Source organism: Lutzomyia longipalpis, chromosome 3 (assembly GCF_024334085.1).
Source record: "Lutzomyia longipalpis isolate SR_M1_2022 chromosome 3, ASM2433408v1".
In the NCBI taxonomy this organism is placed as follows: Eukaryota; Metazoa; Arthropoda; class Insecta; order Diptera; family Psychodidae; genus Lutzomyia; species Lutzomyia longipalpis.
Genome location: NC_074709.1, coordinates 9435386 through 9452401, shown reverse-complemented (window position 1 = coordinate 9452401; position 17016 = coordinate 9435386). Strand labels below are relative to the sequence as shown.

The 17016-nt window shown below is 36.6% G+C and overlaps 2 protein-coding genes across 7 annotated transcripts in view; one reads left to right on the top strand and one right to left on the bottom strand.

Annotated features, from left to right (window-relative positions):
* Nucleotides 1-16999, top strand: part of LOC129791849 (tyrosine-protein kinase Drl) — a 23734-nt gene extending 6735 nt beyond the window's left edge. For 5 of the 6 annotated variants that reach the window (XM_055830433.1, XM_055830430.1, XM_055830434.1 and 2 more), the window contains 11 exons: nucleotides 8753-8880; nucleotides 9093-9330; nucleotides 10288-10447; nucleotides 12099-12247; nucleotides 12337-12485; nucleotides 13126-13327; nucleotides 15078-15237; nucleotides 15362-15502; nucleotides 15671-15887; nucleotides 15964-16043; nucleotides 16110-16999. In XM_055830433.1, the coding sequence (XP_055686408.1) occupies nucleotides 8753-8880; nucleotides 9093-9330; nucleotides 10288-10447; nucleotides 12099-12247; nucleotides 12337-12485; nucleotides 13126-13327; nucleotides 15078-15237; nucleotides 15362-15502; nucleotides 15671-15887; nucleotides 15964-16043; nucleotides 16110-16221 (1736 nt within the window). In that variant the 3' untranslated portion in view covers nucleotides 16222-16999. The other variant, XM_055830435.1, reaches the window with a different exon arrangement.
* LOC129791934 (uncharacterized) lies at nucleotides 1814-3313 on the bottom strand. The gene is made up of 2 exons (XM_055830604.1): nucleotides 1975-3313; nucleotides 1814-1905 (listed from the first exon to the last, which is right to left on the bottom strand). The coding sequence occupies exon 1, from the start codon at nucleotides 3291-3293 to the stop codon at nucleotides 2175-2177; it is 1119 nt and encodes a 372-aa protein (XP_055686579.1). The 5' UTR covers nucleotides 3294-3313; the 3' UTR covers nucleotides 1814-1905; nucleotides 1975-2174.
* Nucleotides 17000-17016: the final 17 nt, after the last annotated feature.

Genomic DNA, 17016 nt, shown 5'->3' with positions numbered 1-17016 from the left:
AAGCACTGGTATCAACGCATTTGTCCAGAACTTGTTAATCCTGGGATGACTTCCACAATCCGGAGGTCACTCCATCATTACTAATGAGGAGTGACCACAAAACTGACGAAAAACCCACAAATTTGCCCCACTATACACTATTTGTCCAGAACTTGTTAATCCTGGGATGACTTCCACAATCCGGAGGTCACTCCATCATTACCAATGAGGAGTGACCACAAAACTGGCGAAAAATAAAAATTTTTGCCCCAGCCTCCCCTAATTTTCCAGTACTTGGTAATCCTGGGATGACTTCCTCAATCCGGAGGTCATCCCATCATTACCAATGAGGAGTGACCACAATTCCGGCGAAAAATAATTTTTTTTTGCCCCAGCCTCCCCTATTTTTCCAGTACTTGGTAATCCTGGGATGACTTCCCCAATCCGGAGGTCACTCCATCATTACTTATGAGGAGTGAGCACAAAACTGGCGAAAAATAAAAATTTTTGCCCCAGCCTCCCCTATTTTTCCAGTACTTGGTAATCCTGGGCTGACTTCCCCAATCCGGAAGTCACTCCATCATTACTTATGAGGAGTGACCACAAAACTGGCGAAAAATAAAAATTTTGCCCCAGCCTCCCCTAATTTTCCAGTACTTGGTAATCCTGGGATGACTTCCTCAATCCGGAGGTCATCCCATCATTACCAATGAGGAGTGACCACAATTCCGGCAGAAATACCAACATTTTTCATCAGCATCCCCATCATTGGGATGCAGAATTGTGGCCAAATTGTCATAATCTCGAGGCAGGAAGCACTTATCCGGCAATGTTCATCCCATTCCCGGAACAGGAATGAGGAGAAATAGTGGCCAGGATTGTTCAATCAAGCTTCCTGGACATAGATGGGCGAGGAAGAAATACCCATCTAGCGCTAGAGTTCGAATGTCGCTCGAGTGTCGTTTACGAGAGAGGGAGAAGGCGCAATACGAAAAATGAATGCGTTAGAAGAGATTAAAAAATGCAAAACTTTCAAAGTTTTCCAAGCTCAAAGCTCATCACGGTATTATAAGGCCGTGGAGCTTGCGGTATTGAGCTGTGAATTCACCCTAGAGGGACAGTGAGTGTGTGAATTTTCTGGATGAAATCTGGGGAAATATTGCGGATATTTCTTTCCATTTTCCACATCATAAAGTCTCGAAAATATTGCCATTTCCTTTTGCGTCCTCGCTCTTCCTGCATGGCTTCCTCGTTGTCGGTGTTAAAATTCACAAGCAAAGGATTTTACGGGCATCTCCCCAGACAGACTTCCATTGCCCGGATCAATTGCCATATTCTTTTGCGCTAAATTATGGAGAAGCCCACAAGTTCCACACCCAAAAGGTATATCATTACAAGCTTTATTGAGGAAACATCATGCTAAATTTAGCATGGGAAACACTACCCCCAATGGACGATAAAATTTTAATGATGTGGATCCTTAGCGATGGTTGAATATTTCAGGTTGTCTGAGCATTTTAGCGTGCCTTGTTATCCATGGTTGAAAATGTCTCGTTGTAGTAGATTGTGATGGTCTTGCGAAAAAAAAACTTTTGAATTATGTCCCTGATAAACAGTGGTTCCATTTTCTTCCACAGTATTGAGTAGATATTAAAAAGAAAAAGTTTTTTTTTAACATTTTGCTTTTTATGATAATATTCTTCTCAAGTTTTCTCGTGAAAGAAACTTTTGTATCATCTTCTAAAATGTTTTCTTTTGGAAAATTAATTCCATTTTAACATAATAATATAGAATTAAATAAATAAATTTGAAACTTAAAGAAACTTTTCTTTGGGTTTCCGGTCGTCGCCAGGGGTAGAGATTCTCGTCCAAATGAAAGACGTACTTCCCAAAGCTTTCAACCCCTATCCGGGCCTTCTTCAGTGGCTGGAAGTGGGTGAATTTCTTTATTTAACAATTAACATTCAAACAATTTTATATAACAATAATTCTTACTCGTAACAGATTCTTTGGACACGTCTAACGTCACTGACTTTTACATTACTATAGAACATCGCGAGGGAGATCTTTGATTCTATGGGGGTGGTTTTTCCTCGGTTTTAAATGAATTTTCCTACTTTTCTTGTACAATTTGTGTTAATTCTCTTTGTTTGGCGGAGAAACTATTTTTAACGGCCTCTGTCACTGTGAATAATTCAATTCTCCGCTGTGTCATTTCCCCTTTCCATTTGACGTTCATTCATCGATGTGTTTCGTTGAGTTTGCCTTCCCCTCCGTCTATTTGTTGATGTTTTGTTTAGCGCGATGAGATTTGTGTAGACACTGCTGAGCCTCTCCACATCCCTCCTGGAATTCACCAGCAGGGGAAGATTCTCTTGTATGTGGAGCATCTCTGTGATCAGACGCCTTGTGTAGTGTCTTTGGGTATCCAGGATCTCCACGTCATCGAATTTGAACATATGCCCAGTGGTATGCCAATGCTTCCATAGTGCTGTTTTATTGTCCTCCTCCTGCCCATCCTGTTCGCCAGTCACTTCCGGTCCCCTGCATGATCTTTTATGTTGTGCTATTCTCATTTTTAAATATTGTTTTGTTTGACCCACGTAGCGTTTTGGGCAGTCTGCACATGGAATAGAGTACACCACACCTGACCTGGAGAGCTTTGGTACTGGGTCTTTTACGCGGGAGAAGTATCTGTTGTTCTTCCCGGACACAGAGAAGGCAACTCCACATCCCGTGGTGGATGTGATTATCTTTTTCATCTTTTCTGCCGTTCCCGGCATGTATGTGATTGGGAAGTACTGACATTGTGTGCCTCTCCTGCCGGATTCAGTGGCATTCTCCACATCCCTGTCCACGGTTTCCCGCCTCATGAGATGGTTGATCACCCTCCGTGGGAAATCATTGAGCTTCAGTATCTCCTCGATGGTGCCTGTATTGTTTACCCCCGGTTTTGTGGTCAGGGAGGTCACCCTTCTAATAAAATTTCTTGCTACATTTATGACAGTTCGTTTTGAGTGTGCGCTACTGTAATTCAACATTCGATGGGATGCGCATGGCTTTGAGTACCAGGTAGTGTACATCTGTCCTCCCTCCATACGGTGGATTCTGAGGTCTAGATATGCCAGTGTTCCCTGCTCCTCAATCTCCATGGTGAATTGGATGCGTGTGTGGAAGGCATTGAAAATCTCCAGTATCCTGCATACATCGTCCTTGTGCACTGCGAGGAGGAGATCATCAACGTATTTTCGGATGAAATCTATCCTCAGGGGACGCTCTCCTGTGGTCAGGATTTGTTGCAAAGCCTTCTGCATCACAATATCTGCGACAATGCCACTGAAGAAGGCCCGGATAGGGGTTGAAAGCTTTGGGAAGTACGTCTTTCATTTGGACGAGAATCTCTACCCCTGGCGACGACCGGAAACCCAAAGAAAATTACCTCACGCCAGGTTCAAACACAAAACTTAAAGAAACTAGCGCATGAAAAGTTCAAAAAAAAACTCATTAAACTCACGTCGGGAAATATACTTAATTTTAATAAATTTGTTTCTTAATTATCTCTCATTTTCTAACGCTCGGAAGCTTCACCATTTCCTTATGGTTCGTGAATTTGCTTTTTAACAAAAAGAGATAATAACAATAACAATTTTAATTTAGAGTTGTTGACCACAATCTGGGATTATTTTTAAGTAGGTACAGAAGAAGGAGTCCATTCATTTTAATTTATAGCATGACTTAATTCGCAGGTTCATATACCAAACAAACAAAATTTTGGATAAAATAAAAATGTTCTGAAGTATGTACGTATGGATATCTAGAGAGCTTAAAAAAATACAAGCACTTCGAATAAATACATATGATTAACACTTGGAGGAACGAGGTTTCTAACCTCAAAATTTTGACCTTCATTTTCTCTCAAAAGAAAATATTTTTCCACGTTTTCTTTCGACTATATTGTAGTAATGAAGCTTTCCTATACACAGATGTAGAATTTATTACGAAATGTTAAATAGATTTTAATTTTGTGGCAATTGAAAATAGTCGATTTGGCCACTTTGGCCAGCAAAATCCTCCAAGGGTTAATTAATTTAGAACTAAAAAAAGATAAAGAGAACAAAATTAAGAAAAATCACGATCTTTTGAATGATTCTTAGTTCGCTCAATAAAATTCGAGTTTTCTGACTTCGGAACATAATACTTACACTAACAAAAGTGAATAGACTCCTTTTACAAATAAATTATTTTTTACTACAAAAAAATTTCCTTTTGAAATCTTTATAAAATCAAGTCAATTTTAAGTAATAAAAATATTTTCTTCACCCACCTTCTTATTCATTGTTTATTTAACAAAAGAAAATTGATTAAATTTCTTCAAATCAAATGACAAACTCTGTACTAGTTTTCTATTTATTATATATGTAGGTGTACTGTAGACAATGAATTTTCTTTGATGACTTTTCCGATAGAAGAGTGAAAATTGATATTATTTCCAGGAAATTCTTCCATATACACCACATAACTGAATTCCCTTTTCATGACTCTTACCGCGACTTTGTGGGATTTCTGCAATATAAACGTGGTTTGGGTGTATGTGTGTGGAAATTTGAGAAACCTTTTGTGGAATTCGCAAAGATGGAATTTTTCCCTGCGAGTAAAGCTCGTTGTAATTGCATATTGATTTTCTTAAATAAACATTTATTCTGCAAGTTAATAGGGAATCCATAATGAGTCCCCCGCATTCTTTTCGCAAATGGGCATGAATGGGGTTTTTCCGACTATATGGGGGAGGGGGAGTGGGATACAAATGACTTGGGATGTAGTCATTTCATTTGTATATGGAGCAAAAGCTCCGGCAATGGGACTTTTTACCAGCAGCATTCATCCCCACACCCACATGATTCCCACACAGCACCATCAAGTGAGATGGAGGCAGACTCTTGTGATACATTGTGAATTTGTTTATCTACCATCAAATGGCTTTTATGGCTTAAGTTGAATAAGATTGAGAGAGAAGATGGAGAAGATGTATTTGGTGGAGCATTCATTTCATTGTAGCATGAGTAATTCAATTTCCATATTTATTGCTATTTTCCTGCAAACAGCCCTCCATTTGTCTCATTTCTATAACCCACCCTCCCACCTCCTCCCGAAAACTAACCCCCCAACATACATATCCAACCCATCCCATGCGAAAGAAGAGTTATTCTGTCACGAACGCCCCATACGATCCGAGCTACATTCCAGAGTGTCTCTGTTAGAGGAGGAAAAGTTGATGGTGGTTGGGGTGACACCATCACCATGGCGTTCGCCTTATTAAAACCAAAGGCTCTGTGCTCTCTTGTGGTGAAATTGCAATTATGATAAAATCTTCCCACAAGAGAGTGATGAATAGCCGAAGCTACCCAACACCATCTTCACCATCGACTTTCACCTTTTCATCCCGCAAAAACCCACAAAAGGGGTGCGAGGGGGTGCGGAGTGAATTCAAACTGTGTGGCTTACCCCCATGCCGCATGAAGAAGTCACAGAAGCGCGCTCTTCTATTGACTTTTCCAATATCCCCGATCATAATCAAGTCTCTTGGGCCATTTGTCAGAGATCATATCTAAACCTCGGTGGAGATGAGAGAGGGTATAGTAGAAGGTCCCTCTATTTCCACAACCCCGCACATGAGATACAAGATGGGATTTGCTTGTCTATTAATTCCATCTCTTTGGATGGGCCTTAATTCTCAATTCACAAGATTGTCGAAGAAGTTAATTTATCACGATGAAACACGGAGTCTATTTGCTCACTCTCTCCTAATACCTTCTTACCACCACCAAATTGCTCCCTTTTGTATGTTCCCGCGTGTCTGGGCCCTCAATATTCCCTTTTACAATTATTACGTAAATTGACGTTAATTTCAAACTTGCTCCTTTGTACTGTGATGGAAGGTATAAAAAAGAGTTGGAAACTTTTTAAATATTCTCTCCTCCCCAACCCAAACTTGACTTTTTTGTGTTTCATCTTCGCACTTTTAATTGCTTTTTCCGGGAAATGTGAAAAATTGAAGAAAAAGTGAAAAAGTTGTGTTGGAATAACTCTTCGTGTTGCGCGAGAACCACTCAATTTTCTGTCTTTATAATTTTAAAGTTTCATCGTGTCCCTGTATTAATTGACACCATATCCCTTCATGGATGGTCTCTCGAGCTGTGAAGGTTTCCTGCAATTAAATCTCACGAAGTATAAATTGTAATTTAATATAAATGTGTAATGCGTGAAGCTCCCTTTCATTACATACATATACATTATTATATAACAGTTTAGGAAAAGTCTTCCTTCCTCTTGTCTTTTGGTATCAATTCTCAAACTTATTTTATTGAAACAAGGAATGCGAGGAAAGGAATTTTCATTGAATTGTTGCAAAATGAAAGTTTACTGCCGATTAACGAGAAGTTTTTTAATTAAATCTGCGCAAATGTCATTCCGAAAGCTCAAAGGGGGTTATCAGCTCCTCATTAAAGATTGTTAACGCTCAAAAGAATTCACTTCCACCAGAGAACAGAAACAAATCTATCTTGTTGGAGGAGGGTGGGGATTTGCAAATCGATTCATTGAAGTGAAAGAAACTTTTTCTCTTTAGGGGTGTATGGGGTAAATTGAGATGGTTTTCAGCACCATAATTGTATTGGGTTTTCCCAAAAAAGAAATCGATTTCTTCAGCAAGGCCTAACATAACTGACTCTGTTGGGCACGTTCTCTATGTTCTCTTAACAACTCGACGTGTGGACAATAAATTATTATGTGTAAAAATGCTATGATGGTTATATAGAAGTTTTCATTTATGGAGAAATGCAATTCCAACAATTTCATCTTCTTTAGAGAAATGATTTTTGATTAATTCCTTCCACCAATATCATTTTCGCATCGTTTTTCTTTTTTTTTAAATAAATATCTTTCTCATTTCAAAAGAATGGTATGCGGTTCATTGAGCACCTCTCGCATTAGCGAAAAAACTTTTAATAAATGCGAAAAAGAAATTTTCCCATTTACGAAGCATTTTCCCGCTATTTTCCCCCTTTTTTTTCAATATATAAGCATTTTATTGATAAATTCTTTCGTATTGAAGAAATTGCAGTGTGTGTATTTTCCAACAATTTCCCATCCTCCCTCTGAATGGAAAACAAATCATCGCAAAAGATAACAGACTGCAAGACGTATATATTGCCGGATGAAAATGTGGGGAGAAAAAAGGAGATCTCCTCGAGGAGATATTTGATGGAAGAATAACAGCAAATATTTTGTCCTGACTTTTTCATAATTAATAAAATGCTTCTCTCGGATTTCCTGCATTGTGTGTTTTTGAAATATTCATTCACAAAGTTCTATTTTCAGTAAATAGAATTTTCCGTTGAGCTAATGCAAAAGTTTGTTGTCTTAAATCTACAAGGATATTTTCAATTTTCTTTTGAGTAATCTGAAAGGTGTTTACCTGATTTTATATGAATAGAAAACTCCTCATTCGAAGAATCAATTGTAATATGTAGGGGAACGTGGCCTTATTCCGATCTCCTTCGACCTTTTTTCAATCCGCTATTACCTAAAACCGATAAAACTTCAAATGTAGAAAGTTATGGGAGTAAAAAGAGCATTAACCCTTTAACGTCCAACGTGAAACATAAAAACATTGAAACATGCGTTCTTTTATCGCGATTTTTATTCTATGAATTTTTTTAGAGGACTTTTCTCACTCAGAACGTCTTCTTTGACCCCTTATGCGTGAATTTGATGCATTTGTAACATGGAAAAACAATTACATTCATAAATAATTGAAAAAATAAAATGTTTCACGTTTGGGTCAGCGTATGACCCAAAAAACCTTAAAGGGTTAAGTGGGCTTTAAAATGGTATCAAATTTAAGAATATTGCTTTTTATTTTATACCATTTTTTTCTGACTCTGCGCGTGACTTTTGAGGTCGGAATTTGGCCACGTTCCACTACATGTAATCTTGTAATGAATCAAAAAAAAAACGTTAAAGTTCTTTTAAAATGGGATCAATCAGGAATTCCTGACAAATATTTGTCAATCAAATAATGACGTCACCATCATTGTGTTTTTTAGTCTTTAGCATTGATTCTTTCGAATTTATGATTCATTCACGTTGATGCTTTATCGATGATAGTTTGACAAAGGCATTTTCATGTTTTATGCATTGGAAGACACAAAAACTGCATTTGTGATGTCATTGTATCGATTTTCTGTATATTTTTCCCTTTTGATCCCATGTGGAAAATGTGGTAATTTCCTTTGATGATATTTCTTTGAATGAAGATTTTGCTCTATGAGAAAGTGAGTAAACTCCTTTTATCACACTCTGTCAAGTTTGTAGGCGAAGCTCGACTTGTAAAATATAGGAAAACAATAAATTTATGATTCCAAAACAGAAATATTTATTCAGCCACTTTTTCAAACATTAAAAAAACGTATTTAAAAAAAATTGTCCTGTGAATAGCTTTGTTAATTTTAAAAAAGAACTGAAAAACTATTCCATTCGTGGAAAACAATTTATCTGATAAAATGTGGATCAGCGCTTTTGGGAGGGAAAAGGGAAAATTTATCTGCAACATTTCCCAAAAACACCATTCACGTCCATCCTGCATGGTTTTTTCTGTGTTCAATTAAACAGAAATTCAATTAAAAGTTTGAATAATTTTGCTGTTTATGTGGTAAAATTTTAAAATATTTATGTTGTACATCCGTGTCGAATATATTTTATATTTTCATTTCAGGCCTCGATGCTGAATTATTTTACGTTCACGAAGGAGTGGTTAATACATATGCAATGCTTTTCGTGGTTCCTGTTCCAGCGAATGTAAATGACTTGGAGTTTTCTTGGCAAAGCCTTGTCGAACATCCGGTATGATATCCATGATTTAATATACATCACATTAAAACTAATTCCGCGGGTGCTATAGCAAGAAAAGAAAAGGGTTGTTGTTGTGTGAAAGTGTGAAGAAAAGGCTCAAACAGAAGTGTGGAATTTTTTTTTCATTCATATTGAGAGTGGATGGGGAGAGGGCTTTCGTGTGAGAAAATTTTTTGTGAAAAAAAGCCATTCTTCTTTTGTAGCTCTCCTACACCATTACCATTGACTACGCCACGGAATTGGAGGCCCTCATGCCGCCGGAGCTGAGTATTCCTACAAGGGGATTCGTTCCCAGAGTCCTAGACACTTTCACAGTTCATTTGCCGTGCTCCGGAAAGGAGTCCGAGGAGATACCCATTGCCATTAATCTTCATATCCGGGCGCCTTCTCGCCGAAACGACACACGCCTCAATTTCAAGCGCAATAAGATTTGCCTCAAAGGTCAGTGGGATTTTTTCTTCTTCTTTACAATGGGGGATCAATGTGGGATTGTCTACTGCGGAAACTATGAATGTTCTCAGGATGTCCCGTTGATCCCCCTAAGAAGCTTATGGTATGTTCGTAAAAAAAATTACAGTGGCAGGGAAAGTAAATGAAATACAGTCTGTTTAAGGGGAAGTTCTTTCAAATTACTTTTTTGGAGAAAAAGCTCTGCCTTTTTTGCCATTAATTTTGAACTGTCCATTCATTGTCATTTATTTGTGATTTTTCTTAAAATATTTTTAAAAATAATTTCAATTTAGAATAAATTTTGGTTCTGATGATGCTTTAAAAAGTTTAAAGTAGAAAAAAATTAAGAATTGATAGAATTTATTTAAAACTTTCAAAACTTCTTAAGAAAATATATGCACATGTTTTATCCCAAAATGAAAACGATTGCATATTCAGTCGGAATTATGGCAACAACGTAAAGGAAAAAAAACTGAATTTATATACACATTTCTCCCCAAGTCTTCTCTATCTATTATTGCATCTATAAATCTTTTGCAAAGCATACATAAGAAGAACAAACTTTTTCCTTCACTTTTTTTCCCTTTAACTGTAACAGCATCAACTCAAACATCAATCGTCATGTTGGAAGATTAATATTTTATATTTTTTTCTTGCAAAAGAAACTTCCCGCAAGAAGCATTGTGTGTGTTGTGGTACAAAGGAAAAACTTTGTCCCCTTGAAATCAACAATTTCCCATCTTCCTCCCGCGTAACTCCTTTTAAATATTTGATAAAGGATATATTCTGTTTATCATTTTTGTGGTTTTTGGAGATATATACATTGAGTTTTGTGAATTGTTTCATGTAGGAGCAAAAGGAGATACGACGCGATGTTCATCTCGATATGCATCCAAAGTGCTCCTTTTGTTTGTAGAGAAAAATGTCTGAAAAGTTTCTTTTTCACAGGACTCAACTCGGTGTCTCCGTCACCAGCAAAGGCTCCCTCTCAGACTTCAGCGCTCCTTGGTGCCGTTGCATGTGCTCTTGGTCTTGTCCTGGTTATTGGTCTCATCGCCAGTGCCATGTACATTAGGGCTAGAAAACAGATCCGGCAGGATTCGCTCCAGTAAGTGGCATCATCTGCTCTAACAAGCCATTCCTAGAATTTTTACCATACCCCCTTTGCAACCTATATAGCACACTATATGTTTGCACATATATAGTACACTTGGGGAACGTACATAGTGTGTGCCAATGTGTACACTTTGCTTACATTTGTGCGCCGGATGTTGCAAAATTAACTTGACTATAGAAACACTCAGAGAGCACAAAATTGAATTATGGAAATTCGATAACATTTTACCAGAGATACACATTTTGTTCTCTGCTTTGCGACGAATTTAAAATAACACAATTTGAGAGCTCCTAATAAGGAAATAATACTCGGGGACTTCCTCGGGAAAGCCAATTTTGCCCTTCCCCCATCATATTCTCTTTTCTTTCTATATCCCTCTAAAAGGGGTAGAGAAAGGATTTTGGGGTCGCGCGGGATACAGAATGAACGTTTCATTCAGTGATTATATTCGGTTAAAAGTGATTTAAAAAAAAGAAAAGAAAATTAAAGGCTTTTCCTTACTTTCATTTAATAAGACACAATTCACAAGGGGCATTTATCTGGCAAATATTTGAAAATTTATTCCGAATATTGCTACAACTTGAATTAATGTTTTATGGTAAAAAACTTAGATCAATAGAAAAGAAGTATTTGGCCTTTTGAAAGGTAATTCATAGCAGGGATATGTTAAAAATCTGTTGGAGTTATCCAACTTATAATCTGAAATCACTTGTGCTGAAAATCTCGTCTCTTTCGTATTTACTAATATTCGTGATTTATTCTATAGGGGAACGTGGTCCTATTTGGACCTTTTACGACCTTGTTTTAATTCGCTATTTCTTAATATCGATGGAACTTTAAATACGGAAAGTTATGGGAGTAAAAAGGCATTAAATGGGCTTTAAAATGAAATTAAATTTAAGAATATTTGTTTGTACTTTAAAACATTTTTCTTCTACTATAAAGGAACCTTCAGAGGTCCGAATTGGGCCACGTTCCTTTAAAATTAACAATTTAATTTACACTCTTTTTTATAATGAAAAAATAAATTTGAATTGTACAAAAATCATTTCTATGAAACATGAAAATAATAATTAATTTTAGCACGATTCCACTGAAAATATATTTTTTCCTCTTTCACTAAATTGGGAGATAAGCAAAGTTAAAATTGCTTCATTAATTTTACATTCATGTTTATTGCTCATAATGAGCGTTGATGCATTTATTTCAGTCATCTATCAATTTCACTGACAAAAAAAACCACATTAAATTTTTGATTTCATGCGAAATCAAATTAATTTGTATTTCCAAGTACAAACCTTCATTATATTTGGCCTAAATGATCCACTCTCTATCAACCATTATCAATTAAATATTCATATATGGGACCAGATACGCACAAATGTAGTATTGAGGGAGGATGGGATTATCCCTCCAATGCTAACATACCGAAATCCATCCACCATCCCTCGGGGAAACCCAAAAAATTATCGAAATAATTAATCAGGCCATAAAATGCTATAAAGTACGACAACTTTTCGCATTATTCGACTCGATGAATTATCACGTTGAGTGTGTCAATGGCCCACACCCCTCTTGCTCTCCGTGGTACCCCGTTGCGAACCCTTCGCACATTAATTCCCTATCCTCGTGACTTTTGTAGCACCAGCTTCACCACGGCGGCATACGGCAGCAATCAGAATGTATTCATTCGTCTGGATGCTGTGGGACGACCGGCGAGCATCAACAGCGACTCGTACGCAACCATCACCAGCCTCAATAAATTCCCTCTGGCAGAATCGAAAAGGAGCTGTGAGTGTTTCCCTCGAGAGCAATATTCCTATTTATATAGTTGTTTGTGAATTTGCACTCGCAATTTTTGTGTGTAATTTATTTTCAAGGGCTCGGCAAGCCATCGTCACCATCGCCATATGCAACGGCCCTTCTGGCTCTTCCACCATCACAGGATGTGGCTGAAACAATCTACTCTAAACCCGAATCTCTCTGTCCATCTCGTGTCTCTTACTATGCTTCTTCTCAATTGACTCAGGTGAGAAAAATCTTTTGTTTTTCATTAATTTGTATTTTAATTAGGCTTTTTTTTCTAAAGCTTATAGCGACATGAAAGGATTAAAAGAAGAACACTTAAAATTTAGAAAAAAAATCTTTTATTGCCATTTTGTGTAGTATTGCCATTTTGTAAAATAAATAAAAAATCAATTTATTTTTTAACAGAAATTTCACGTGAAAATTAGATCAAACACCCTACAAAATAAACTTCTTTCACATTATAAAAACGCTTCAATAAGTACTTCTTATTGACTCCTTTTCTTCTTTTCTACAATAAATCAATATAGAACGTGCCACTATAGCCATCAAGTAGCGCACGTGTGAATGTTAAAGAATTGATGCAAACCTTTTATTTCAATTTCCCCTGCGCTATTTTTTTTCACGTGGAATGTACACAAAATTATTCAATTTCGTGTCCTTCGCGTTGGGAGCTTTCGACAAAAATGTTGCGGAGGAGTGGCACGAATATTTTATTTGGGACAGTCAACGCGATATAAATAAAAAAAAACGAACTTCCACCATGTCGCCAATTATTTATCCAAGTCAATTTAACACCTGACCAAATAATTCTCCATTGTTTCCTCCCAAAAAAAAAAATTCCACGGAATATCGCGTGACAGATTTGCAGCCTGTCGACGCCGCGGAGCTTTCACAGCAATGTGTTCGACCCAAAGGATAAGCTCAGGCGAGTTGCCGTGCCGCAGGGGACCATCCAATGCAGGGATGTTGTCCAGGAGGGAACGTATGGGCGTATCTACAGTGGACTTCTCCAGAACGCATTGACTGGAGAGGCGCATGAAGTACTCGTAAAGACTGTTGTAGGTGAGTGAACACCGAAAAACCCTCCGTTTCCCAACGAGATAAAGAGACAATTTCAGATAATGAAGTGCAAGAATCGATTTTCGGGTCAATGTGTGTATTTGAACAGGCTGGATTTTTGAGGGGGAAAAGTCCCCTCTTATATGTGTGCCTGTCCTTCCCATATATCACATTTCATTTTGCAATCAGCGGGGAATCAAAGGACGGAGATATGTCGTTTTCCTGTGAATAATAGACTCCACTCACAAAGGATCCTTTTCCTTTCTTTTTTTTTCTCTCCTCCTGCAAAATTCATAAATGCTTTTCAAACTATCAAATACCTACTATATGTAAGTATGTAGTCTGATATGTAGCATCATTCACATGCAGTTAAAATTTTCCACATTACCACCAACTATATATATCTACATTTTTGGGAGGCTTTTTTTTTGAAAATGTGCACTTGTGTGTAAAATTTTATTTAATAAAATTTTAATTAATTCAAAACCAACACAGTATCTCATATATATCATTCAAAACCCGTCTTTATTAAAAGAGCTGTATAAAATAACAAAGCAATTAACTTTTGAGTGGGCAAAAGAGCATTTTGTTGTTTAATTGAAAATTGAGTTTTGCAACATAATTCTGAAATTTGATTATTATTTCTATATAAAAAGGTACAGAGCGTGCTTCACACATACATATGTACATACATATACAAAAGCTTGGTATTAAAATTTTAATTTTATCTGTTATTTAATTATCTTTTGCAATTATTAAAAATTCAATACATAAAATTATCAGGGATATAATATTGATTAAATATAATTTAATATTGAGAAGGTAATTTACGTTTTTAAGTATTTTTATCAAACTGAAAGACATTTAAAAAAAAGTTTTTTACTTAATATTTAACTCTTTAGGAACTTAAAAGTTTTCTTCTGATAATTTTTAGTGTCTTTAAAACACAACTTTAATCTTAACTTGATTTTTTCAAAGATGGATTTTCGGTCTCACGCTCGGCTAATTAATTTTTATTTCTGGCCAACGTTTCGGACTATTTAAGTCCTTCCTCAGGGCCTACAAAACGTTGGCCAGAAATAAAAATTAATTAGCCGAGCATGAGACCGAAAATCCGTCTTTTAAAAAATCAATTCATCGCCTACGGTCGCCCCTTTACTGATTTAATCTTAACTTTGAAAGTTCTTTTATTATTTAAAAATTTTTTAATCTTCAAGATTTTTTATTTAGCTCATTTTATAAAGAAGCATCCTTTATTTCCGGATATGCTTAGGATTCTTTTTTAATTTAAATTTTTTTTGTCAGAGTGCCGAATGTACCAAATAAAGTTGACCAATCTTTGTTGCAACAATAAAAAGGAAGCTATATATTCTAATTTCCTTCAATTTAACCGACACACCCTGTAACCACATATTTTATTGGCAGGCAGGCGTACAAAAAGCATGTAAATGCAAACTACTGAATTTCCATCATCGTGCAAACTTATGCGGAAAATAAACCCTTTCTTCTGCCACCCCCATCCCTACACCATCAAACATCCTTCGCTCCATCCGGGAGGGTGTGGATTATTTCTCAGTGAGAAAAGCAAAGTTCAGCGATTGTTCTTGGCATAAACTTTCAAAGTTCATTTCACACCTGATAAACCCATTGCGATAGCATCCAGTTTATGATTGTTCTTTTTGAATTGTTAAGGAGCCAATGATATTGGTGGAGGATATATTGATTTGAGACGTTCCCTTTCTTCCCTCCGCAGATGGTGCTTCTTTGACACAAGTTGCCTTTTTGCTGACTGAAGGTTCTATTCTCATGGGGATCTCCCATCCAAATCTACAGAGCCCCGTTGCGGCGTGTATGGAATTGCCAGGACCACCTCAAATCGCCTACCCATGGCCCCTAAATGGGAATCTCAAGCTGTACGTAATATTGATTTTCCTTTTATTATTATGCATTCCCTTTCTGCTGCTGTGGAGTTTTTACACACCAAACATTCCATACAATTTCCATCTGCATATACATATATTTTCCCTATGTACACAGATATTTGCAGAACAGCAGGGAAAATTCCAATCCGCCGAGCACACGTCAATTAGTGGAGTTCGGTCTGCAAGTCACCCGGGGGTTGGCCCACTTGCACACGATAGGTATCCTGCATCGCGATGTTGCCACGCGGAATTGTGTGTAAGTACCTACTTCTAACATTCTTAAACTTCATTGAAAATCTCATTCTCAAGTAGATTTTTGCTTTGATTTCTAGTGATTCATTTTCTTTTTTTCATTTTTAGATTAGAAAATCTTTAAGAATATTAACTTAATTTAGCTCCTAAATTATTATATTTAATTAAAAAGCATCGATGCTGAGATGAATGTGAAGATTTGCGATAGCGGCCTATCTAGAGACCTCTTCCCAGATGATTACCACTGTCTGGGTGACAATGAGAATCGACCTGTGCGATGGTTAGCGCTGGAGACGCTCCAGAAGAAACTCTTCGTGATATCTAGTGACGTTTGGAGCCTAGGAGTCCTCCTGTGGGAACTCACAACCCTCGCAGCAATGCCCTATGAGGTCTGTTGCCCTATACTTTTGGCCTTTCCGCATCACAGCGCCGTTCCTAACTTGAAAAACTAAATTTCTTCTACAGGAAGTTGATCCTTTCGAATTGGAGGCCTATCTCAGGGATGGATATCGACTTTCCCAACCTGTTAACTGCCCCGATGAATTGTAAGATCCACATTTAAAAATTTATTAACGTTATAACTTTATTGAATTTGAAATATGTTCCTCCAGCTATACTGTGATGTCGTGCTGCTGGCTACAAGATCACGCCCAGCGACCCTCTTTTCCACAACTTATTGCATATTTGCATGACTTTCACGCTGACTTGGAAAAGTACATCTAAATTAGGAAGAAAATAAAATTTAAAACACGTAGGAGCAACAAAATGCACACAAGAACGTTTTTATCAATATTATGATCTACTAAATGAAAGAAAAAAAATCATTATGCGTATCTGAATAGTCTGAATAATTGATATTACTGTGTAATACGATGTTGTAACTTCCAAAATAGCCCATCATTCTCACAAAAAAATACCATTTTATCAAACTAAATAGTCAATACCATATCTTAACACAAGTACACGCCAATTTTATATCATCCCTGTTTAAGAAAAAAAAATGAAGAGCAACCTAAACCAAAGAAAAGCATTTTTGGGAGACAATAAATTATAAAATGTTACTTTTATGGGATGCTCACAGATACAATTTTAGTGGAAAAGTTGCATTTTATAGAAGGAAATTTAACATTTTTCAAGATGTACTTTGTCAATTTTTTCTTTTCAAAAATGGTGTTTTTGGATTTTTATGTCTTTTCTTTGGTGAATCTCTCTGTAATCTTTGTCTTATCCTGCATGAATGTCAGGATTGTTTGTCTCAAATTTTTACCTCAAAATTCCAATAATATTCTATAAATATTTTTACTTAAATGTATCACAAAAAACACTCTTAAAAACTTTCTGTCTATTAAAAAAAAAACTTACCAAAAAAGCAGACGTTTGTGTTCATCGGAATGTTAACTGGTGTTGAAATTGAATTATATTAAATGTGAACCCAATATAAAGTCTACAATGAAATGGAATGTATCTCATATTAAATATGTATTTTATTTATAAAAGAAAACCTTGTTTTTACTTTTC

Coding starts and splice junctions, on each gene's coding strand:
- LOC129791934 (XM_055830604.1), bottom strand. CDS start 3,293: ATGCAGAAGGCTTTGCAACAAATCCTGACCACAGGAGAGCGTCCCCTG.